General features: G+C 39.9%; 2 protein-coding genes across 6 annotated transcripts in view; both read right to left on the bottom strand.

Annotated features, from left to right (window-relative positions):
* Positions 1–102: 102 nt before the first annotated feature.
* Positions 103–13,994, bottom strand: MEIKIN (meiotic kinetochore factor). The gene is given in 15 exon segments (XM_026791394.2): positions 103–3,428; positions 4,774–4,903; positions 5,190–5,345; positions 5,839–5,919; positions 6,257–6,430; positions 6,795–6,889; positions 7,671–7,732; positions 8,982–9,021; positions 9,280–9,399; positions 9,821–9,961; positions 10,876–10,936; positions 11,923–12,001; positions 12,224–12,311; positions 13,738–13,918; positions 13,920–13,994. Coding segments are annotated over 15 exon segments (1,515 nt in total). The 5' UTR covers positions 13,980–13,994; the 3' UTR covers positions 103–3,381.
* A 508-nt stretch (positions 13,995–14,502) lies between these two features.
* ACSL6 (acyl-CoA synthetase long chain family member 6) overlaps positions 14,503–26,650 on the bottom strand; it is a 57,745-nt gene continuing 45,597 nt past the window's right edge. For all 5 annotated transcript variants that reach the window (XM_014264724.3, XM_014264723.3, XM_026791424.2 and 2 more), the window contains exons 14-21: positions 25,485–25,580; positions 24,592–24,664; positions 24,100–24,188; positions 23,423–23,539; positions 23,041–23,184; positions 22,212–22,313; positions 21,175–21,246; positions 14,503–19,145 (exon numbers count right to left, since the gene is read on the bottom strand). In XM_014264724.3, the coding sequence (XP_014120199.2) occupies positions 19,005–19,145; positions 21,175–21,246; positions 22,212–22,313; positions 23,041–23,184; positions 23,423–23,539; positions 24,100–24,188; positions 24,592–24,664; positions 25,485–25,580 (834 nt within the window). In that variant the 3' untranslated portion in view covers positions 14,503–19,004. The remainder of the gene's footprint in view (positions 19,146–21,174; positions 21,247–22,211; positions 22,314–23,040; positions 23,185–23,422; positions 23,540–24,099; positions 24,189–24,591; positions 24,665–25,484; positions 25,581–26,650) is intronic.

Genomic DNA, 26,650 nt, shown 5'->3' on the forward strand with positions numbered 1-26,650 from the left:
CCGTCCACAAGAGTAGGTAATAAAGCCCAGCAACTGATTCCAAAATTAAAAAAAAAAAAAAAAAAGTGTGATGGTTTTTTTAAAATCAAAAGGACCCATGCCTTTTTACAAAACTCTTTATTTGTAATACTTAAGTGAAATAGAAACACTAGTAACAGCAAACAGTCTCCTTCAATGTCTCACTCTTCAGATACAATCCTGCTAGGAAGTTTAATTAAGGATTGACAAAACTGACTGACTCATCTGCTTTCCCTGGAAAATGGAATTAAACTAAATTAAACTAAAACAATGTATGATGTAAGATTAAATTAAGCATTATTATTTTTAAGGCATAATTTAGCACATGTGTAACGTATCTGCAGAATGATTCTTCACAATCATCCACCTGTAGGAACTTAGTTTTCCATCTATCAGAAGTTGTAGACAATTCTAACACAAAACAGGAATTAATGTTTAGGTGCATCTTTTCCCCCTTGTTCTGTATGGGAGGCACATGTGGCTGCCACACATTTACACATGACCAATCTTTACATCCTTTCACCATGTGAAAGCCTCCTGGCTTCAAGAGGAGCACGTAAGTACAGTCACAAAGATAAAACATCCTCAGGGAACAAAACAAAATGACAGAATTTTGGCCAGGGTACCTAACTCAGCTTTCAGTAGTTTCACAACTTAGAGCAATGAAGAATTAGCTATGTTCAAATGCATTGCAATTCAAGCTGATGGAGTCCCTTTAAATATAAGTGAACTCATGCAGACATTCAGCATATTTTGATCTGGGCCCCAGACATCTCTTCTGTGTCTGAAGATGATGAACCAAACCAGAACCATTTTCATGCAGGGCTTTGCCCTCCACTGGCCTGCACATGTACCCTTGTAGTGCTCCTGTACAAGACACATCTCCCACCATCTCTGAGTACTTGGAGTCAAAGTCTCCTAAAAGTGCACTTCAGATAACAAGAATAACTGAACAGTGTTAATGAAAAACCTCTTACAGATTTATGTACAATACATTTACTCAACATGCATCTGCCATGCACAATTCCTGCTGATAAAGGATTATCAGAGTTCTTGCATGGACTGACTCGCTGGAAGCAATTCCATTCAAGCCATTAAGACTTCATCATGTCTGGGATGTGACAGAGCAGCCCTGGTGACACTGAGCAGATTCTTCTCCTGAATCACTGCACAAATAACCTCCTCAGTCCTACCCATTAACTGGCCATGACCCATAACCTTTATCTACCAATATGGAAGAGCCAGTTTCCACTCTGAATGAAATTTTATGTAGTAATTTTTCAGCTGAAAACCAAACTATGGGAAAATGCCTTTCCTTTGAGAACAGCAGAACAAGAGTAGGGATTGTCGCAGCCTCAAAATGAATTTCCTTCCCTGGGGCAAAGAGCTAGCCTGGTAATTAATTACACTTTCTCTAAGAGTCAGACAAAAGATGATAAGAAGCAGTGCTTTCATAACTGAAGGGAAAGACAAGAGATTGTGGTTCATGATATTTCCGTCCTCCTATACAGCCTCATCACATCAAGAAAAACAAAGACAAACCCCAGCAATATTCAGGCTGCTACAGCCAATTCCACAGTTACAGACCATGTTTTCCTCTCTTGTACTTTCCAATTAGTTTGTCAGTTTAAGTCTCTTTGTGTAACACTACCAAATGGCCTGGGGCAAAATAAGTGCTTTTTCCTAAGACTTCCAGAACATCCTTACAATAAACATCTTTATTGTGGACCATCCTTTACTTGAATAATCATCATAAGCATTATGATGATTATTCAAGTAAACTTACTAAATATGTAACTTTCATTTTTGCTTAAAGCTACATCAAGGAGCTCACCTCTGTCTCCTAGGGGCTCTAGATTCCTGCATAATTACTAGTGATTTAGTATTTGCAAGAACAAGGATATTGATAATTAAAAGCATAACCAACAGGACTCCAAGGAGTTATTGGCAGAACTCGTTCTATTAATGCTTAAAAGAAAAATAGCTTAATGGCATAATTTTTAACCTTGAGCCATTCAGAATGTTTATATAATACTTGTTCACAGACTAATCCAGCAGCAATTATTTGCACTTCCTTCTACCCCAGAGCAATGGGGAAAAGATCAGGGTTTGAACTTTTACAGGTATTTTCAAATGCAGTCAAACTACAGTTGTGGATTTTGTATGTCTTCTTTTAATGCTCTTTTAGGAAATACAGAACTATTTTCCAGGGTGATAACACTGAGAAACAAACTTAGACTTTTGAAAGCCATACTAGCATTTTGTAACATTGAAAAACTTCCTTTTTGTCCAGAGAAAGTCTGAGTAAAGGATATTGTAATGAGAACACTGTAGGGCTCCAAATTACTTAAATGTGCAATGAAGTCAAGCAGAAAAAAATTGTTCTTGACAGTGTTTTCTGAGACATTCAGCACATTAAGAACAACATTTATGAATTAACAATCCCAACCTGAACTGGAAGCACTGGGAATTTGAATTATGTGGACATAGTGTGAGCAGTAACCTGAAAATCCAGAACATCAATATCCATCTCTTCAAACAGTTCAGCTGCAAAAGGGTTTTTCCCACCATTGTGTTCACATAAGGCATTTACTTGAAGTCTGAAGCCACTAGAAGGAAAAATGACTGAGAGATGTGATATTACAAAACACCTGAGATGAAGCAGGAAGAACTCTGAGATGGCAGTGGCTGGGCAGTGGATATGTCCAGAATGGTGTCAGTGCTGATCATTAAGAGCCAATTCTCAGAGATGATGGGGTGAAGATGACCTGTAGTCATGTTCAGAAATCAAATTACAGCAGAACTCACAGTCATCCAAAGTTCTGCAGACCTAAGCATTGAAGGAGTTTAAAGGTGGCATACTATTGACTTCTGGGTCTCCAAGAGTACATGAATGCTCTCATGGCCACTCCCAGGACATGCAGTTACCTTCACAGTCAATGTTAACACTTAAACAGACGTCCCATCTTTAGATACTAATGCTGCTAGAGAAAACTAGAAATCTTAGCAGAGAGAGAGCCAAAAGTAATTCTATTAAAGGCATTTGGTCTGCTGTTCTTCAGTCAATTTTTTTAAAAATCTAAACAAACTGAAGAATCATCTTTATGGAATCCTTACAGAATAATGCCCAGAACAAGATCTAGCTGCTGTACAAAATCATTTAATATAAAGTATCTGAGTATTTACCAGCTTACTGAAACACGTAATACTAAATGTCAAACAACATACAATGTTGTACAAAATACAATACAATGTCAAACAACATACAACCATTATTTGCTAGTTAGGAGTTCTGTTTTACCACCCTGTCACAGCAGCAAGACAGTAATTTCTTCTGTTAACTCCTGTTGAGAGCCAAAAATCTCATCTCCGTTTATAGCAGATCCAATTCTTGGTACTCGTTATAGAATCTGGGGGGAAAAAAGGTAATAAATAATTATCAATAAAGTGGTACATTCTCACATGTAAAAGAAAGCTCAATGATCTGACCAGCTGTTCAGATGTTCACTAGATATATCCAGTGCTAGCATTTGTCTGGAAGAATGTGGATCTTGCAGATCTCATTTACCAGTGAGAAGAGGACAATATTTTTGAGTATTATGTACATTCCTAATGGAAACCAGCATCATCTGAAAGACTCCTTGAGCAGAGAATAAAACATCCACAAACAAACTCCCCATCACAGTGGAGTCTAATTCCTGATACCAGGACCCTCTAGAAAAGGAGTAAGAAAACCAAGCTTTTGCTCTGACAACACTACTTGCTGATTTCTGATTCACTTGCCCACCAAGTACAACCTGTGTTCTGTATTACCACAATTTGCTGGGCACATGACCCAGCACAATCCCAGCTCTTTGATCTGTACAGAAGCGTCAGATGACTGTCATTAATTAATACATAATTAATACATACACACACAAGCACTTCCCTGCATTCTAGGTGCTGCATATAACTGGTAATAAAGTAGGAAGACATTCGTACCTAAGAGAGTGCAAATGAAAATTTTTGTGTATTCAGTATTTTTGAAAGCTGCCACACTTATGCAGTATAAAGTGTGGCAATACTGAATTAAAATAAATGACACACAACTTGCAAGCAACTTGGAGAATAATTACTTTAAACTTTGGAAGACACGTGCCATCCAGTGGTACACCAAGAAACTTCATCAGAGATGGGAAAGGGAGAGGCTTCTACCTCTGTGTTAAGTGATGAGACAGTTTTGATCACAGTTCTCATTTTTGTACAACAAAAACCAAGGAAGTGAATAAAGGAGCTTTCCCTATGTTAAGGGTTACAGGAAAAAAGAATAGAAACTGGTAGTTTTATGAGAAACTGGTAATTTTTGAAGAGAAACATTACTGATAACTTGAACTACTTTGGTGGAAGGGTGGTAGTGAATACCAAAGTTGAACTCAGGCTTACTCACCCTAGAAATAAAGCACAGAATAATAGTAAGGCCTTAATTCTGAAGTAGCCTACGACTGTATTAACTCCTATGCTAAAGATCCTTAGAGGAGAAAACATTAATGCAGTTTTAATAAAGTACTGTTGCACAAGAACACTATTAAGCCAGAGCTGAAATTTTCTGCATCTTTCCTTCTTTTTAGCCTTGTGATTTTTCCAAATATTCAGACTTTAAGAAAAAGCCCAACAACTCTTACACACTCAACTACCCAGTTAGCACCTGCCCAGTATAGATATACAATATGTATACTATATATCCAGGAGTATAGAACCAAGTCTGTACCCCTTTACCTTCAGGCAGTCCTTTGGGAAGGTAGCACTTTTTGGAGTTAACTGGGACTTGGTGCAGCCGGGAAGGCCTCGGCTCTGGTGACATTCTCACAATGGAGCAGATCTCCATCTCCCGTCTGTCACGCTGAGGCTGGGAAGATTAATGACATTTCATTCACACAACTATTCCCACTAAGAAATGTTCTTTTAGCTTTCTTCTAGGGAAACTAGAGATTACATGCAGATTTCAAGGCAAGTCACTAGGAAACATTTAAGACTACTTGTGTATACTCAACATGCTATTGGAAAGGGTGATAGAAAGCTTCAAAGCTTTAAACATTCTCTTTAGCAGTTTTGATATTGTAAGGATTAAATATACAGTACAGTAGAAATTAGCATGACAAAACTGGATTTAAGAAGTGCAATAAAATCAGAACCTTTAAAATATTCTTTTCTTCTGGACTTTGAGGAGTCATTTCTTTTTCTGAGCTCAGAGATGCAGGAACAATTTCTTCTGAGTTAACAAAAAGACCCGTGGTATTCAGGAACAGGTCTTCCCCAGGTGAGGCTTTACACACCGGCGACAGGCTAAGCTACAGTTCCATCAAAATACAAAATATATAGGAATAACTGCCCAGTTAAATAACAGACAGCAATTCAGACTGGCTAATGCTTGTTGGCTCATGCAGAAGATATTCTATTGCTTAAATAAAAATTATTTAGGGATTCACCAAGACCCTGATATTCTCTATTTATTAATCTAGTACACACTAGCTCAAGTGTGAAGAGACAACTAGCAGTACTGTACAGCCAAAGAATTCAAACTGGCATTTAAATATCAATTTTGAATCAAAGAGTTTATGCAAGTAAGGATACTGGTGCTGGTTTTACATTACATTTGTAAAAAAGCAAAACAAATTCCTAGCTTGGGTTGTTTGGGTTTTTAAGTGTCCAGAATTATCAGTTTGTTGTGCAATTTGCAGTGTAATATATACATACACAGGCAAAAATGGAATGTGCCACAAGGAATGATTTCTTTGGTTTTAATAATTAAAAAAAAAAAAAAACCAAAACTCAGACACTCACATCTAGCTCGAGAGGCTGAGCATTACCAGGATTTTTTAGGACTTTATTTTCCTCCATGATTAGCATGGTGGAAGTCATTTGCTAAACAAAAACAAAGAAGAACTCAGTATCAGTTTCAAAGTCTTTGCTGTTTATTATTACTCTTACAGTATTCTCTTAATATACAATACTTCAAGAACTCCATTTAGAATTACTACTAGTTCTTCAGATTTAAGTACTGAATTCCTGTCATTCAGGGTTATTTTTTGGTCTTATGCTCTCCAAAATTAAAACAAAGAATCTACAAATTAGCGTACTGCAGCTCACACATTTCAGATGTGGCACTTCCTGCCACTTTTTGTAACTTCAGTCAAGATTCACAACTCCCATTTCCATTCCATGCCAGGGTTAATCAGTGGGGCACAATGGGAACACTTACCACCACAGCATCTGTGGGTTTGCTTGGCAGAACTTCTGCTGTCAGCCCCTCTGATCGGGCTGACGTGTTTTCTGGGGCATCAAGCTGCCTAAATGATGATGAACCTTCTACAAAGGGATTAAAACTGCTTTCTTTTTTCTTCAGTCTTTTGGCTTTAGCTGTTCGAGTACCATACTAAATAGTAAAACAATTACATTTTGTGTTACAAAGGGAGCCTCTATAGCCTGGTAAGCAAAAGCCTGGTATAGCCACTAAAAAAAAAAAAAAAAAAAAAGAGTTCCCCTTGTCATAGTCGAGCTCTACACAACCCATTTCAGTACCACTGACACAGCCAGTCTGAAAAGCAGTGAGCCTGGGGACAGCATGATTACTGCTCTCTCAAAAGGGAGAGGCAAGCTACATCTTCACTCTGGCCTGGCTGCAAACACCACTTTACAAGTGTAGCAGGAACTACTGTTCCTCTAGGTGGAGTTTTCCACCCATACAAGGAGGAAGTCATTTGTGCTACAACCTTGCTGATTTATTAAGAATCTTTCACCTTGCTTTCCGGTCCTAATGGTGAAGAACAGCGCATACCACTTTTTAGATCTGGAGTTCTCTCTCTTGCAGCTGTTATTTTACAGAGTTTTTTTCCTGTGACAGATTTCCAACACATTAATTAACTTTGAGACAAAGACTACTACAGCTACTCTCCACCCCATGTCTTACAAGATGGTTTCCAAAGAGGAATAATTCTAAAGTCACTCCTGTAAACACAATTTTCCCCTCCAATATAATCCTCATCTCCCCACCATCAGGACTGCTTTACCCCTCTCCCATTCTGTACACAAGGCTGCTTATTAAAATGGTCACTTGGCTATATACTGGGTAAACACTGAGACCTGCATAATCACAGCAGTCTTTACCAGAGGCAGCTTCTGATGCTATTACACTCCAAATTAAGCAGGGGGGAATTATGTGGTACCTGGACTGCAGACAGAATTGTACTGGTCACACATCAGAACTGCAGTTACATCAAAGTATTTGTGAAGCTGACATGAAATTAGCTCAAGTAAAGAGCATGACACAAATAGTTGTGCTCTGGGTAAGGTAAATAAGAAATGTCAATTTTCAATGCCAATTTCACTGAGCATCATGGGTGATGCTCAGTGAAAACTGGAAAATGCAGGGTCTGAGATTTTAGTTGATTGGTTGTTTTTGTTTTCATCTCCTAACACATTAATTAGAACCAAGTCTTGTTTGCTGGGACAATTTTTCAATTTACACTTTCCCTTCTAGAGCACAACTGAGTTTAGTCTGTGCTGGAAGACAAAGGACACAGTAAAAGCCTGGTTTAGATACTGTGCAACCATTTAAGTTTGGGTAGAATATTCTGTTCTCACAGCTAGTACAACTGCTTCAGGTCATATTTTACCTGCCAGTGTAGCTGAAACGCTTAATGCTGAAGAACTATTATAGCAACTTGATGGTCTCTTTCTAGAAGAGGAGAAAAAGAAAAGATTCTGAATGAATGTTAACATTAAAATAACCTATTAATAAGAAAATCCTAGGAAAATAGAGATTGAGTGAAATAGGATAAATCTTATTTAAAAAATATTGTTAAGGAGTTGCTTTATCACCCCTTAGAGTTATTTGATAGTTTATCAAGTCACACATCTATCTTGAGGACTGTTGCAATTCAAGACCCACAGAAGATTCACTAAATACTCGGCACTTCAGCATTCTAGGACAGAACACATTTAAGGAGGATGCAGGGGAAATTAGACTTGCAAGAAAATTCTGAATCAATTGTGTAAAGATCTGTAACAGTAAGATTGATACGCATTATGAAGGAAAATGTCTGCATATAAAGACTGGAAGGAGAAGCACAAGGGTTAAAAGAAATGATGCTGTTCCCAGAAAAACACTCACGTTCCTCAGGTTTTTATGTCAGGACCTGAAGGCAGCTCTGTGACAAAGCCAACTACAGAAGACCCTTCCCTGTGATAAAACCTCACCACAGACAACTTGTCAGAGAAAACCCAGCACCCAAAAACAGGAGGGTGTCAACAGGGTGCCAGCACAGCACACACACCATTCTACTTCCTGGTAGATGCATTCTGAGTAAGCAAACACGATCAACAAGCAGTAAGTTGGCCCAAGAGTATAGAATAAAGTCAGCAGGATTCCAAAGCAAAGGCTGCTCCCCAAATAAGCTGATGATTCCTAGAGAACATAAAAGACCTGCCCAAAACCTGATTTTTCTCTGGGCAAGCACAGAATGTCAGGCTTAATGCAGATTGACAACAAGTAAAATATATATAGGCAAAAATGGCACCCTTCAAACTCTACTGCACAGACAAGCCTGGCCACACCACCTGAGCACACACACACTCCTTCTTGCTGTGTCTGAATGAAATCTGACAGAATTAGTGCAATTGCATAAAAGCAACTTATTTAGTCATTTTGTAAATAAATGCCATCTCCTTCCATAAAACCTTTCATTGAGGTCTCTTGCATTGACTTCCCTACAGCTGCAAGGCCAAACTAGAAATCTGTAAGGCAAACTCTTCCCTGACCAACTTCAAATTCCACCCATATCAAAGTTAGTGAGGACACAGGTAGCTGAAACTCCACTGAAGTGTCTGCATGAACAGAGGCTTATTTGTACTGGCCTTTCTTTTAAATACCTCTCAAAAGAGAAGAGTCTGAACATTTAGGTGCATCAGTCTGCTGTAGTGATTACCTTTTAGTGCGTTGGTTTGGAAAATCCTCTGGTACAGGTTCTAAAAAAAACCAACCCAAAACATGAAAGCTAAACTTTAAATGAAAAGGCTATGCCAGCTTAGACCAGACAATTTTTTAGTGCAAACTAACTTATAAAGCACAATATTAGAAGCAAACACAAACCACTAGCAGGGAGCTGCTCTCCATTATGCTAACAGATGTTACATAAAATGATCATTACATATTTTATACAGGTTCCTCAACCAGAGTGAAATTTGTTTATGTTTATATCCTGAAGTATTGTAGAAAAGAATTACCTAATATTGCTGAAAGATTTGACATCTGTGGTATCTTATCAATGGTCATTGCTTTGCTGGAGTCCAGGAGAGTAGAGTTCTTGTACTTGCCAAGGTCCATAGAGTAAAAATTGCATCTTTCTGGACATAAAAAATAAAGTGCAGATTTCTTATGCTGATATTCATTGAGTTATCAAATTTGTGACCAAATTGAAAGCAAACACAATTGCAGGGCAGGAACTAAAAAGCAAAATTCAAGCACTGTCTTGGCTCAAACAGCTGCAGAAAAGTTTGGACTGAACTCACATTTGTGGGTCATTCCCAATAAACAGCTTGTGTCAACAGTGAATACTTCAGGTTTAAAGCAGGATTCAAATTACATAAGGACCTGACTCACACCAGATTAGAGCACAGATACACTGATTCCATGCTAAGCACAGGTTTCTAGCAAAGATGTGAACCTGGTGAGTCCCACCAAGGGAGGCCCCTGGTTTTTCTGTTGTAGTCTCCCCACGTTTTCTGCATAAAATAAAACTGAAAAAAAGTCACCCAAAAGTCTCACCCAAATCATCATCTCTGAATGTTTCAGGGGATGAGTAAGTTTGCAGGCTGTTGCTAGCAGAGCTATAATCTGCAGCTGAATCTTCATCTAAACACTCTATGAGGAAGGTGGAAACACCTGTGGGAAGAGTAATTTCTGTACCTAGAGAAAGAGACAAAAAACATGGCTAAAAAAATCTGTCATCTTGTACAAACAATCAGGATTTCCTTATCTGAGTTTCATTCCTGTAATGAGCTAAATATTATCACTCATTATATAATAAGTCATAATACAGTTAAAGAGCATCCTTTGATTATTAGCATACACTACCACAAGCCAAGAGAAGAAACCTTCATTGCCCAAGGTTCACAAGGCAAATCTTAAATACACCACAAGTTTTTAGAAATGCAGGTTTGAGTAAACTGAAGAACTCATGTCCACAGCTAGCTGTGTCAATGATAAAACCAAGATCATGGTTTGTAGCAGGCTGGGCTCAAGACTGTCTCAGGTGCTGTGGGTCTCTCTGTGCTGCCAGAACCAACTCATGTGAGTCCAGCCACAGGCTGCAGTAAGAGGCAGAAGTCCAGCCAGGGGTATCAGAACCTTCACTTTCTAATATCACACAGTCAGAACCTGTTATCTTACATACCAAGAGCTCTATTATCACTATAGTGCAAGGATTCCATATCACCAGAGTTTTGTACCTCCTCACTGTTTCTCGTAGGCAGCTCCTCTAAGCACTGACTGTTCCTGTCCTTGCAGCAGCCATCTGGCTCCAGCTCCCACCAATCCACTCTCTTATAGCACTGTTCTTACTGGCTACAGCTGTGGCCTGTTATCATCAGGCCTGCTCCTAATCTTTAGTAATTGGTTCAGCTGCAACTCTTTAGGGGATAAGATTACATTCTATACTACATCATTTACCCATACTATATCCCCCTACAAGAACCAGTACAACAACAGCACAGCACATGACCAGTATTTTTATAAAATAAAATTTTATCAGGAATTTTACATTTAGTTTATTATCAATGTCAAATATATTTAATAATATAATGTCTAGTCATTATACTCACTTGAAGTCACTTCAGCATTTTTCAAACTTCCTTTATTTCCAAATTTGATTATTTTGGAATCCTAAAATTAAAAGACCAATACAAACAACCTAAGAAAACTAAATGTAGACAAAGAAAGGCATTTATATCATCCTACATTAGCAGATGCTGAGAAAACTCACTGTCTGGTACTGCACCACTTCAGCCTCCTATTCACAGTGTAATTTGCTGTAGGATTTTTCATTAACAAATCTGCAAACTTATAGCTCTAAAATTTATCACAAATGTTGTACTACTTGATCCTGCGATCTTTGCTGGGTGAGAGTGCCAATGAAGGCATGCTGACATGAATTGAACTTAGACACAACAGAGGTAATAAACTTCACTGTCTTTTATTTTTTTTCAGACACCAAGTCCTCACTTTCAGAATCCTACACTATTTCTGTAAATACAAACATCTACAATGTGTAGGCAATAGATTCTACAAAACTAGGCATTTTGTAAAAATGTAAATAACTGGTAGACTCTACAGAAGAGCTAACATTTTAAAGAAAAATAGTTTTCTACCAGTATCACCTGTGCCCTTTGCTGCAGCAGATTTCAGTTCAAACACCTGGTTCACTATTCTCTTGCCACTGCAGTATTAACTGTCCTGTAACACTTCTGCACCATCACCTCCAATCACTTTGTTCCAGTTTTAATAACACAAGAAAGAGCATCAGTGATGTGTCAAAGGTCTGTGCCTGACCTAGAAGTGAGCAATTCTCTGGAATCACAATCTACTGACATCTCTTCCACACAACACAATTCCTACAGCCTTGCCTCATCCAAGATAATTAAATTACTATTGATGTTTTCTCATGCTACCAGTACCTCAAACAGCTTTTATTCCGGCTAAAGACACAGAAAATGTAATCCAAAATACAGGACCAAGTTCAGCCTGAAAAATGTCTGGGCTCACAGACATAACTCATAGGAAATTTTACCTGAATAGGAGAATTTAATGTGTCACATTTCTCTGATTTATCCTCCATCACTAGTAGATAAAAAGCAAGACAGCATTCTCACCTTCAGTGGTACATTGCTTTCTTCTGGCACCTCTTCTTTCCTCTTAAAGTCTGTTGTTTTCCTGCCAGTCACTTGATTGCTGCAGTTGAAGAATAGAACCAAGTTCACTCACAGAGCTACACTGCTTTAGACAAAAGCAACAACTCCAAAATGTATTTATAGGGTGTCAGTAAATAATCTGACAAACATCAGTGCTCTCATAATTCAGATTGCATTGCTCCAATTGCCATCTCACAAGACCAAACAATATCATTTACTAGCAAGTCTTAACAATAGTGTGTTTAAATGAGGTCCAGCTGACCTTTGGTTGCATGAAGAGCTCTCTTCAGTATATTCAACATTTTCTTTAATCTTTGGTAATTTTTTCCCACTGGACTTTTTCTTCAGACCTAGAGAATAAATATCTAGTTCAGTAATGATAATTTCAACATTAAAATTTAGATTATTATTTCTAATTTAGCTGTCCTCACCTTCTACACTCATAAAACTTTTTGACCCTATTATCACACACAATGTAAAATCTGAATTTACTTTTTTCAGCAGTATATCAAGACAAAATGAAAAGCAGACTTAAAGAAATACTTCTCATGTCTTGGAAACCTGTTGATTAAAAGGAAAAAACCTCACCACCCTGGAAGCAACCTTTACCTTGATTCAAAGTAGTTTGAGTACAAATCGGTTTTAAACGGTGTTTATTAGGAGTATCAAGGATTTCTACGTAAATTGGTCCTCACTGTATATAATCCCAAATGGCATTAACAACACAACTAATCAGTAACCAGCAAATTTCAGAGACATATTTTCTTATCCTAAAACTAATTTTATGAGTCATTTAGCATTGTGCTTTGCTTTCATTATCTAAAAGCTAGAAACAGTTAAATTTTCTGGAGTTACACTTTTATGACTGCAAAGGAGCGTCCATCCCCACACTAAAACCCGGGTCTGAGTCACTGCATTTCCCCAGGGCAACACAGAACCCTTCGGCTGAAGCTTCCTGGGAATTCAGGACAGGATGATATAAGGACAGGACTCATCCTTTCCCTTCTTTTTTTCAAGCACATGGAAGACCTCCAGGCAGCTGGTTGCACCATCCAGTGCAATGGAGCACTAAATACATACACGAGCAGGAGCAAGGCAATAACAAATGTTTGCTGTACCCTCTCACAGCAGAGCTTTACTTTTAAATTACCAAGATCAGCCCAAGACCAAGACATCCCACGCTGGTGTTCTCCCTACTCTGTCAGGCTTCACTTAATTCCCATCCCTTCCCTTGAACTGCATTTTTTTCTTAACAGGCCTCAAATGCTTAGCTTGGTATCTGCTGCACTGCGTTCAACAACGAGGCAGCTCCTTTTCAGTAACGACTTCAAGCAATTCTTAAAATATTCTCTCTAAGCAAGACTTTTGTCTTGCCATTTCTAGACGCTCCCTTCCAACTCGATTAAATGGAGGGTAGGCACTTCACAGAAGGAAAAATCCTTCCGATTGCTAACGAGCAGTTAGAATCAACACTCCTGTTTCCAGAAGAGCAGTCTGCTTTCTCCAAGCGGTGAGGGTCATGGATAACAAGAAATCACCCCCCAGCCTTACACAGGACCCGCTGCGCTGGGCACCCATGTGAGAACAAACCTTTGGGGGCCACCGAGGACGCTGCTGGCAAAAATCTTGACCTTATTACCCTGCCTAGCATCTTTACCCATCAGAACACACCGCTGAAAGCACAGCACAGGGTCCTCTTTCCCCCACCTTTTCCCGCCGGTGCGGACCCCGCCTCCTGCACACCAAGCCCCGCCGCCGCCCGGGACAGGCGCTTACAGGCGGGCTCGGGCCCGCGAGGCCCCGCGCTCCCGAACAGGCGCCGCCGGCACATCTGAGAGCCGCCGGCCCGGCTGCCCGGGAGAGCGGCCGCCTCCGGTAGAGGGGACGAGCGGCGTTTCTTGCGCAGAGCCTTCCCGGCGCAGGGAGCGCGGAGCCGGTGCTCCCGCTCCATGGCAACCCCGGGCTGCCGCAGCCTCCGCCGCCCGCGGCCCCTCCGGTGGCGCCGCCCCAGCCCGCATGCGCGGGGTGGCCGTGCGGGCCCCGTGTGAGGGAGCGGCCGTTAGGAGACATCGCCCCGCGTGAGGGAGCGGTCCTTATGGGGAATCGGCCAGTGTGAGGGAGCCGCCCTCATGATGGAGCCGATGTGGGCAGGAGGAGCGCGGGACACCGGACACGAGACACCTGCAGCGGGTCCGGCGGATCCGGGCATCGCCGCCCTCGTAGGGAAAAACTCCCCTGGTGAAAATGGAATCAATAAATCGTGTGTGTGTGATAATCCATATACTGCTCTGACCCCGTGTTTCAGCTTCAGGCTGTAGACAGGAGGAATCTCGTTGCTTCGTTACCTTAAAAAAATAGAGCGTATAGAACCAGAATAATTTGGGTTAAAGGGAGCCCAGATATAATCCTGTTCCCCCCTGCCAGGGCAGGGACCCTTTCTGCCACACCCTGTTCCAAGCCCCATCCAGCATGGCTCTGGGCGTTTCAGGCGTTTGTGGATTTCCAAGTGAAGGGAGATACAAGTGCACACAAAAACCGGAGTAGAGCCCATATGCTTTGAAACTTTATTGGTTTAGACACAATCTGAAAAAATACTATGCATTCCCAATTGCAATTCATATTAAACAAGCATATACATGTGGTTATATTATTATTGATTTTAAATTAAAATCGAAGCCATTACAGAAAGACTGCTGCATCTTCAGAGAACTTTGCAACAATTAGTTTTCATAGGAGATTGCTAAAATCAATCTCATGTCCCAATATGCTTTTGGTCGCTATTTTATTTTACATAATTTCTTATTTTTACAACACGTTTAGTTTAGCCACACATTCTGAATGACTTCATACCAATGGTGAGGACAAAGTACTGGAGGAACAACAGATCTTTTATAAAAGAGCTTTTATTGTATGTCAGTCCACAAGAAAATCTTATGAGCAGTTTTGAGAAAGGTGAAAATTTAGTTTTTTACAAAAGTTTCCATAGATGACTCTTTGATATACATGCTAATATACCAAAACTGAAAAATTTTTAACAACAGTTAGGATTTTTTTTACACAAATTTATATGTTAAATTTTACCCCCCTTCACTTTCAGTTGAAAATACAATAGGCAACACTTACCAAAATGCCTCATTTGTTGGCTGCTTTTACTTTGCTAAAATACATAACAAAAAGCTGAAATGAAGGGCTTAAAGGGACTCCAGATGCCTCAGAAAACATTTTTCTTTGGAAGAATTCAAGGGATCTAAAACTTTTTAATTTCTGGGCATCCAGATTTCTCTGAAAAGCTTCATTGTTTCACAGGTGCAAAGGTGGCATAGAAACCACCAAATGTGTAAAATATTGATAAACATCAGTTCCAAGAAGAAACAATGATTAATTCTAACCCCCCCCCCCCCCCCGAGAATACCAAAGTGAACTAAAGATACAAAAGGCAAGCCAATAGAATTGTCTTGAAACAAAATAAAACGCTTTTTCAATTTTTTTCTAAGGCATCAAGAGGTCTTTAAGTCACCTATTACCATGCAAAAATAGTATATTCTTTCCCATTTTACATTCATCTTGTAGCATTTATTTACATATAGATCAGCAGTTTGTGCTTTTAACACATGTAAAACTAAAAAAAAAACAAAAAACAAACAAACAAAAAAAAAAACCCCAACTAAATTAATTCACTTTTTTCATTCCAGAGGTTAAGGTCAGATTATTTTGTTACACATGAGAATTTCATATTCATGGCAACAATGAGATGAGACTGGACTTTACTGTTGCTGATAGATCCTGACTAACAGATTGCAAAATGGTATTTTAACAATAAAAAATCACCCTCTCTGTCTCACCTGATGTGCATCAAGCATTTTAACTTGCAAATGTGCCTTTCAGGACAGAATTATTCCATGTATTTCCTGCCCACATGGGGTTAAAGACTCTGGTCTGGTTTCTGCTCACACTTTGTGCATTTTGGCAGAACAGATTTTTTCTCTGTGCAATATATCGAGCAAAGAACATACAAAATATATAACTAAGCAAGAGCCTCTTCCTGAAAAATGTATTTTATTGTGTTTTTTTATATATAAGACATTCTTCCAGTGATTCCACAGGCATAGCACCAAGCCCAGGAAGAACCAAGAATGAGTACTGCAACTCTAAAGCTGACTGCAAAAAGAGTTGCCACCTTTTAAGATGAATAACAGAAACTAATTTTGTAATTAGTTATCTTAAGGTAAAAAAAACAAATAAACCCAAAACCAAACTGGTTATTGGACAGTCATAGGGATTTGTCCTTGGTGGTCACAAGAAGTGTTTCAGTTGAAGAAAGCTCAGTATAAAATAAATATGCCTGGAATTTAAAGAGAAGCAGGATTGAGCCTAGCTCATGCTTTATGCATGTCTCTTTTTCAGGTGTTAATCTCTTACATCGTTATGATTGTGGTGAGAGAGTGACCTGCAGAGGAAAATCGGATATACAAGTATAAAAGATAGCTTTTAGTTCATTTATACAAATTTTCACAAGTTCTGAAAGCATTCACACTTTTGGTGTGACAAAAACCAACTCAGATTTTACGTCATCCAAGTGTGGCCAAGTCTGTATTTTTCCTTTCTTATTCTTTTGGTGTTCATATATTTGGCTCTAGTGCATCTTACATTTTGCATCAAATACCAAAAGAAGAATATAGATATATTATTCAGGGTCATATATGTAAAAATAACGGCCATCTAAGCTGTAAATAAACTCATATTGGAATCTTCTGTACTTATACAGAGTTTAGTTGTCTCAAAAAGCCTGAAATCACCTTAAGAGAAAAGTAAATCCAATTCAAATGGCAAAAAAACCCAGTGAAAAATAACTTTTCTCTACTTTCTTGGATGACTAGGTTTTGGGGGTTTTTATTTTAAAACTGTTGCATTAAAACAGACAGGAAATTGCACTGAATTTAATTCTCCATTGCTTTGAAGGTTGTGTATGTAATGACTGTCTTTTGGCTGATACAAAAAGGATATGAACTAAACTTCACTGAGATAAAAATCCTTTATGACTTGACCCAAAGAGCCAGATTTTCTCCAATAATCCCTATCCTCCATTGACGTGGCAAATTCCCCAGGGATGCTATTGCTGCATATATCGGTGAAAAATGATGTTCCCATCAGATCTCAGATATTTCTTTACTTGGTTTGGACTGATATGAGTCACTACACTGAAATCAAATGAGGAATCAGATGCATAAAGGGATTCAGACAAACGCACATTTGATAAATCAAACTGCCACATTCTTTGAGTCATTATGTTACTGATACAGTTTCCTCTGTATTATTCTGAAATCATTGCAATAAATCAGTCTTCGTAAAACACTAACTTATTAATTCAATTTATTTCATTTGGAAGCATGCAACAGAAGTTCAGAGAGAAAATAAGATACTGTTTACATTAAAAATTTAAACTTTTAGCTTCAGAAGTCTACAGTGGATTCCACTATAAGAGAAAATAAGTGTGCTTCCACTGTCCTAGCAAAGATCTAGCAGGCACAGCTCCATGCTAGCATGTACTGGTGCAACAAACATCAGCTAGTAAAAGACACAGATATTTAGGACCCTGTTTAGCAGAAAGAAGCTATCAACAGTCCAGGTATTCAAGCAACTTGACATGACAGATTTCTCTTTGCCTTGTACCATGCTTTGTACCAAGAGAGAGCTCTAGAGTCTGTTCCTACTCCTTGTGAGACTTATCCCCTTTCTGATGACCACAGAAGTGTAAGGTTTTATCCAGACAACTTGCTGGTTATCCCAGAGAGGCCATTGGAGGTGATGCCAATGGGATTTGATGCTTCCAGATGCCTGACCATACAGACATTCCCTTAACAGGCCCTTCTGCCACCACATCCACTGTTCTGCCTTGCACAGCAATGGCCAACACAGCCTTTAGCCCATCCCCATGAGTCTTTTGGGGCACTGTTCCTTCCCCTTCCATGGCCAGATAAAGGATAGGATGCCCTCCACTGCTGCATCTCAGGCTGGCCTTTTCCCAAACCTTTCCATTTTGCTAAGCCCCATCCAGAATCACAGCTTATTCCTTGTGCTCCATTTCTTTAGCGCTGTTTCTGAAGGGAGTTAGTCCAGCTGGACTATGCAGTATTAGCAGCATGTGAAGTAATAAATTAGGGATTGGGAGCATATGGATTATCGTGAACTCCCACCTAAAGCCACCACAGAGCCAGTGATGCTTTTCCAACCTTCTCTGAGCAGTTCAGATATCCTTGAGTGCACTGGACTGAAGGAGCCCTAATGCAGAATCTGCAAACCATGGATAAACTGTGTTTGGATGAAAAGGAAATAGAGGGAATTCTGTGCTATTGCTTCCTACCCTGTTCTTGTCATTTCCAAGTAACATGAATTCATTAGATGTAACATACTAATAGGTCTATTAAGTACAAACAGTGGGAAATTCCTTCCTATTTCTGTTCTGGTTGTTAAGTCATCGATGATTAAATCAAATCAATGTCATTTATGTCCTGAAAAATATAAAAACTATCACTTACTATATAAACCAATATCCAGCTTGAAGTTCCAAATCAGAGAAAATAGACTTTTACTTTCACCATCAGTCACTGATTATTTGAGGTAGACCACATTATTGAATTACTTATTATTTTAGTTTCTAATATATTAGGTTGTATACAATCAAATATCAACAGACATACCTGAAATTTTCCCTATTTTAACTAGAAATGTTTGTAGTTATTTAAAAGATAGGCTTCCATAATTTACTTGGTCATAGATTGAAATTTCTGCATATTTTGTGGCAATTTAGCATAACTTTTAGTAGTGCCTTACTGTATACCTAGAGTAAAAAAGAAATTGTATCACATCTGATGGCAAAAAGAAGGGAAAATATGGTTAGTGATGAAATCCTAGAAAAATGAAAGGCTCAAATGTAAGATTCAGATGCTTATCCATTTCAGCAGTGTCGTTCTGGCTCTGTAGTTTTTGAGTATTATTCTAATATTGCTATGAAGTCCATTACTCAGAAGATTCTTCCCATGATTTCAGATGGAGATGCTTGAATATAGCTCTTCTATTTGTTTTTTGAAGTAATCTCTCAGTTCCGGTCTCTTAGCCTTTAATGTTGGTGTCAACAAACCGTTTTGCACCGAGAACATATCAGAGTGAATATAAATGGCTTTGACCTAAAATAAAAGAGGAATACATTTATAGCAAAGGTTACAGGCATCACACTGAATAAACATTAATTTTTTTGCTGTGCTTCCCTCTGGTGGTGCCTCAAGTCCAGGGCACTCTTGTGCTGAGTCCCCAGGATTTCCATCCCCTGCCCACAGAAGGGAGCTCTCCAAGAGAATGAGCACATAAATTGCTTTTCTGTATGAAAGCAAGGCCAGAGCACAGTGAGGCAGTGCACAAGGGCCAGTGTGAGATCATCACTGCAGTTTCACACAGCTGAAAGGCAGTGGGGGAGAGGGCAAGGGCAGGGAGTTGTGGTAGGAAACCTCAGCTTAACCCCACTGCAAAAGCAAACAGCACTGATTCAATATTGCAAAGTTATCATGAAGCTTTTCAGGCACAAAATGTGTACATGATGATCATCTTTAGCTGATTAAAATGATACACATCTTTCAGCCAGTGCAAATGGCATTTCACAGGGCTGCTCTTGTTTGAGGCAGTGGCTCTGAGCACAGTGGGGAGCCTGGCAGCACAGATGGGAGTGAGCTTTTCCTTCCCGTGCTGGTGTGGGGGAAAGCAGAAAACTGCTGCGTGACTGGTCAGAGCCCACTGATTTAAGACAAAATTCCCCAGCCATCTGCTGCTTTGTGATTCCCCAAGCCAGACTGCTTTGCAGTTTGTTTGGCTGGGAGCTGCAGCAATATAGGCTGCAAATCCATTTTCCATTCCTTAGATATGTGATTCATCTTTCCCTGCAAGCATCGTGGTCCAGGCCCTGCCCCCATGCAATCCTTCATAAATCAGTGTTCACACTATTAATGCTCCCCTGTTTGCTGCACTGGCTTTCAGATCCTGGAAGCTGATGGTTATAGAAATCACACTTGTCATTCCAAGACAGAAATCCAAGCTGCAGATGAGGATGGGGATGATAAAGAGTATCCCCATAAACAGAGAATCCCATTCCATATGAATATTAGCCACAGTATATGGCTCAAAATTTGGTTTTAAGATTACATATTGCAACAAAGATGAAGTTTTGAAGCCCTTTAATTTTGAAAATGGTATCATTTTTTATTCTATTCTCTTATTATTTTATTCCAATTTTAGAAAGATGACAAGTCTTTCCTCATTACTTTATACTTTATTAATTGTAAACTGCTGGTGAAATCAATTACTTGAGGATATTTCATACTGTGACGACCATGGCAGAGGCAAACAAGGTTTATTGGCACAGACAATTATGTGCATTAAAAATGATGCTTTATACTGAATTATTTTTAAATAAATTTCTTTTTGCTGTCATTTCATTTGCATAGGTAACTGAGGAATTAATAATAGGGTTATGTTTAATGATGCTTCTGCTCCACTCCAATATGGTGAATTACTCATTAGAATTATCACCCAGAAACAGTCTAAACAAAAGCAAAAAAGCCCTTGCTAATTATATGTAATGATTAAGATGTTTGGTTTTTTCAACTGAAATAAGCATTTGACATTTTAAAATGGGGTGGATAATTTTTCTGTGCTTTTAATTCTATGTAGACCATGGTTGATTTCAGATCTCTTCTGAAGTGTTTGTAGCTCCATTGCAGAAATATTTACACAATCAGGAAAGAACTAGTGCCCAGAATAAAGATAAAGAAACCAGCAGCATTTCCAGGTCAGGTATAAGAGTAGTCATTAGTGACCCAATTTCTAACAGAGCTTTCAGTGGCAGGAAAGTCAGACTCCTACAGATGTTTATCTTGACCTCTGGTTTTCTGGAGATTATCCATGTCCCCAGTTAAGATTTTGACCTCTGCACCCAAAACTTTCACTAAATTTAATTCAAATTTCAAACATGGGTGGGAAGCAGAATCACAGCCAATACATTTTTCCAAAGGAATAAATACAGCGTGCCAGCAATAAAGCTCTTTCCAAAAACATCATGTGCAGCTGCAACAAAGATTTGTAGTAACATGATAAATGCTGACAAATCCCTCTTCTATACAGACAGATGGCCTGTCTGAGCACACTGAAGGATGTGTTTCATTTTACCTGCTCAAAGGAGTGAAGCCCACTCTCCTTCCCTAACCGTACCATGTCTTCCATTATCGCCTGCTGCAGTTCCTGCATGAAAACACAGAAATTCCTCATGAGCTACCATAGCCAACCTTACATGCAATTAATGCTCACTGCTCACCAAAGTGTTTCTGAGCAAAGTTCAAGTGCCTTACTAACAGTTAGTATGTAATTAGCAAAATTCTGTTGTAATATATAAGCATTACACTTAAGTGTGGTGATGTTAAGTGTCTCCTTGGTATAAAAAGTAAGGTTCTATTTTCAAACCAGCAATGTGACATAGCTGTTAAATTTACAGTCCTTTCACCATCTGCCAGTCTTCAATGCAGAATCACTGCCCACAGAAACCAGTGGAATGGTTCAGTGGCATCAGTATTTGCTGATGTGATCCAATGCAGTTCCTCAGTATCAGAGAGCATGTGTTTAAGACTGGGGTCCTTTTTATAGAATCATAGAATGTCCTGAGTTGGAAGGGACCCACAAGAACCATGGAATCCAGCTCCCAGCCCTGCACAGAACAGCCCAAGAGTCAAACCACATGCCTGTGTTATCCAATTGCTCCTTGAGCTCTGTCAGAATTGATGGTGTGACCAGTCCCCTTGGAAGCCTCTTCCAGCGCCCAGCCACCTTCTCTGGGAAAAACCTTTTCCTAATATCCAAACCTCCTCTGACAACTTCAGGCCCTTCCCTCTGGTCCTGTTGCTGGTCACCACAGAGAAGACCAGCAATAAGTTTTGTTTAGTTGTCTTATTTAAGAAATCTGAGCCAACACGACCTCTCCTCCTGCTGTACTGTTGTTCTCTGCAAGAGACTCTTGCCCTCCTCCACCAGTGCTGACAGAAGTTGGTACCACCAGTCAACACATATCACTGGATCCAGGTCAAGCCTGCTGAATGCTCAGTAAGGAAATAATTCTTGTCACTGAAATTGTCATTCCTAGACAAAGTATTGTGCACACATCATGCTACAGCAAAAAAATAATAATAAAAAAAGTCTGTACTGCAGATACAAACCTTATTTTTACAGAGTTCTGCATATGTTCCTTCAAACCCTCTTTTCTTTGCCCAACCTGGCATGACCTCAGAATCAGGCACCACAATTCCCACCAGGAAGGCCTGTAGGTAAAGGGGAAGGAGAGTTGCAGGTGAAAGCTGAACCACATTCCAGGCTCTACATTGAAGTGAATACACAAGTCAGCTGAATTTCTGCATGTTTACCACTTCCTGCTAACTATGTCAGTAATTTGCTAACATATTGTCATGAAGTACATTCTGATGCCTGTGCCTTTTTCTCAGATAAAAGGTTGTCTGTGACTGCATTTACCAGCAGTTTTAATACCCTCAGTTGGGTTCATTCTCCTCCTGGACATTAATAACTCACATGGCCCTGCAAATCCCAGGCAAACTCTGATGCCAAGGGAAGGCTCATGCTTGTGAGCCTTGAATGCAGAGGATGAATTGCCATGGCTTCAGAAGCTGTAAGTGTGTGTGTGTATAAATGTGCAAATTAACAGAACAAGATTGGTCAGAATGGGCAGGCAGTGTTGGGGCAGCAGTGACTTTGCCTTTTCCTGGCTTACCACAGGCATGGTGTCAAAGGACAGCACCGGAGACCCAAAGAGTGACACCAAAGCCAACTTAAAAGCTTGATCTTTGGTCACAGCATTCTCTAAGCTGCTCAGGGTCACACCAGCAGCTCAGTTCCTGCCTGGCTGTCAGCCAGCTCCAAAGCAGGAGGGAGACAGTGTGGTGTGATTCACTCACATTTTCCCTTCCTTCAAGCCCAGCTCTGTCTTCTAACTACTAAGAGTACAGTAAGATTTTCTGAAAGCTTGGTTTGTACCTGCAGGCTGTCTCCATGGACATAGATCTGAGCAACAGGGTCACTGCGGATGTAGATATTCTCGATCTTCTCCGGTGCAATGTATTCTCCCTGAGCAAGTTTAAATATATGCTTCTTCCGATCAATAATTTTAAGGGTCCCATTCTGTTAGGAGAAAGAAATGAGATTTCCCAGAGAAGTTATTTAACCACAGAAACTCAGCAAGCAGTGTGTCTTTAACGGAGCTTTCAATTGCCTGTTGTGCTTTCGAATGCTTATTCTGCCAAATATAAACTCAATCCTTTGTAAAGATAGACCTGCTTGGAGACCTGAGTTCAGCCCTTGAAAATTTACTTGGGATAATGCAATTGCCATAAGAACTCTGGGTGTGTCCAGTACGCACAGGTAACCATTTTCCAATGTCTCCTGTGTGAAGCCAGCCCTCCTGGTCCAGTGCCTCAGCTGTCCTCTCTTCATCTTTCAAGTAACCTTTAAACACATTGGGTCCTTTCACACAGATCTGCAAAACAACCAGGGGTGGTGATGAATTATTTTTTTATTCTGCTGTAAATATAAGTTAAGTAGTAACTCACTAAATTTGAAATATTTTAATGACTAGGCTCCATGAAACTAAAACAGATTGGGTTATTAAACTATCTATGGCTTTTTTTTAAGCAAATGGAAATATGAAGTAGGCTTTGCAAAACTGATTTGTTTGAAGTTGATTTGCATTCCATTTGCAGTTAAAAATAACAAAATTATTTCAATAAGTTTATTTTTTGTGTAGTATAAAAATCACAGCAACGTAGAGATCGCAGCAATGTAGAAATCAAAGCAATTCAGCTCTTCTTAGCTGAACTAATTCAGTCTTAGCAGTTTAAGGAATCAGGCTGAAAGTACTGCCACAGCTCTTTTTTCATTAATTCTTTGCTGCTCTATGGTTAAACTTCCATTTTCCTTTCCTGATTGCACGATGTAACCCATCAGCAACCATGCACGCTACAAAGGTCAAATGCTTCTATAAACTACTTCATACAGTGTTAACTAGTGAGAATTTGATATAAAAATGTGATTTGCTACCTCTCCTTCTCCTTTGGAAGCAAAATAATTCAGTTCTTCCACATCCTTCAATCTGATTAAGTTACAGGGCAAAGGGGCTCCTACATGACCTGGAAATCAAAGTTATCAAGTCACTTGTCATCTCTCCTATAAACAATAATTAGCATTTTATCATTAGTTACTTGCATAGTTGTAGATACACTGGATGTTCTTGCAGGAGCTGTGTCTGTGTGCAGAAATCATTCACTTAATTAAGGTTTTGCACTATTGAAACTAAATACCAACACCTCCTCTTTGGATATAAAACCTATCCTGAAATAGCACAGAGTGGTTTGGGTTGGAAGGAACCTTAAAACTCATCTCATTCCAACCCCCTGCCAGAGGCAGGAGCACCTTCCACTAGATCAGGTTTCTCCAAGCCCCATCCAACCTGGCCTTGATGTTACAGTCCATAATTTCCTAAAGTAATGTGCATTTCTTTTATTTCTTCCAATGGTGGAAGAAAATAATTACCTGATGTCCAGTCACCTGGAGTTGTAAAGGTGCATCCAGCTGTGCATTCTGTTTGGCCATAGCCTTCATAAACCTGACAAAGAGACAGGTATCTTTAAAAGATCCTAAAAGATTTTGCTATTCCAAACTGAAATCTCAAGCATTGCCCTGTGTTGCACAGTCCTGTGAGCAGGGGCTGCAGCTGCAGTGTGTGGGTGCCCATCTGCCATGGGGACACTGTCCCTGGCTTCTACTGTGTACAAAATTCCATTTACATAACTAGGAAAGACCATGGCTCTATATCATTGAAAATAGGGAGATGATGAGTTGAGCACTTAGCCTTTGATTCAGGACATATGCTACACTATGAGAGGAACTTATTAATGGGGAAAAAAAGGTATTTTTGTGGGACATTTTGAAAATCCACCCTTTATTTTTCTGACTAATTTTAGGCTCTCAAATGAGATCTCTCAGTTGCACTGGGCTTCCTCTCACAGAGAAATAACGCAGTGGACATCTCAGGTGAGTTAGGCTGATGTCTGAGGATTAACTCTCTCCATTTATATACAGAATAAAACTCGTGTAATGAAGTTCCCAGCACTTGCACGAACACATTTAATTGCACATACTCAATTTGGTGTTGAGAGGTGGGTGGGATGAGCCTGGGGGTTTTTCTGGGAGATGCCCAAAGTGAAAATATCTCTTTCCTGTAACTGCCATCCCAGAGCTGTTCCCACCCGCTGAGCTCTGGGTGTACCAGGACTCCGTGGCTCCCCCAAGTCCTGCTGTTTGATCTATCCTGGTACAGCTGGCCTAAATGCAGTTCTGAGGGTCTAACCCATCTCCTTTCCTAAACACCAGGTGTTCTCTTGCTAGCAGTGGATGAACATCCCTGAGCAGGCACACAAACCCACCTGGCACCCGAGGGCGGCGCGGAGGAAGCCCAGGACGGTCGGGGACGCGGGGGCAGCGCCTGTCACTATCATGCGGACACAGCCCCCAAGGCTTGCCTGGTTGGGAGCAGGAGGGAACAAAAGAAAGCATCAGAGGCTACTGCAGATGGCAAAACCATGAGCTTGCACAAAATGCTCTCTCTAGGATAGATGTGCAGGATCTCCTGCCCATGGCGTGGGGTGAGAATTAGATGAACTTCAAGGAGTCTTCCAACCCAGCCATTCTGTGGTTCTGTGATGAGGCCATCTATGGAAATATGAACTAACTCTGAAGCTTTCCTGAGGGATAAAAACCCCATTCAGTGTACAGAGACAGGGGTGCTCATGTCCCTGGCAGGACAAGCTGCTCAGCCTAGGCTCCTGCAACTGCTGTGCCTGGGCAGGCTGCAGAGCTGGCTCTGGGAACTGCTGGGAAAAACAGACTCTTCCTCATCCAGTCTTCTTTGCTTATTTACACCTCACTGGTTTTAATGAATTGCCTCCCAAGCCCTCTAAAATAATGTTGTCCCTTTCTTAAGGCAGATGACCTTCAAATATTTCTGGAGGGTATTACATCAATTCCTGTGTCCTATTTCACTTCTTTCTCCTCCCCCTTCATTTCCTTTTCTTTATTCTAGAAGTAAAAAAGAAAACCCAGCACAAAAGAAAACAACTGCTGACTGAGTCTGCCCGTCTCGCCAGCCCTTGCATCAATATGCGGCCTGGCTCGCTCCTGGCTGGGTGAACTCTGCTATCTTTGCACACTGAGGACAACTAATCCACAGACCACAAGTACAGTCAGTTTCTTTAGTTAAAAATAAAGTGGCATGTCTCCAGATAAGTCATCCGATTAAAAAAATGCAGTAATTAGAGCCTCCTGGAGTAGTACAGAGCCCAGAAAAACCTGGTTTAAAGCCAATTTAATATCTTTTTTTACTGAGATGTGTGGGAAGCAGAAGGGCATTCTGATTTCTTTATTCATGGTTGCTAAACCATGATTCATGTGTGCATTTTTCTTTACAACTTTATTCTTTTCCTAGGAAGAAAAGTGGGTTTGAATATACCCTACTGCAACCCAACCCTAAGTCCAATACTATTTGTTGGGATTTTCCAGAAAACTTTGGAGTAGCATCTCTTTGATCAGTGAC

Source organism: Zonotrichia albicollis, chromosome 15 (genome assembly GCF_047830755.1).
Source record: "Zonotrichia albicollis isolate bZonAlb1 chromosome 15, bZonAlb1.hap1, whole genome shotgun sequence".
NCBI classification, from domain to species: domain Eukaryota; kingdom Metazoa; phylum Chordata; class Aves; order Passeriformes; family Passerellidae; genus Zonotrichia; species Zonotrichia albicollis.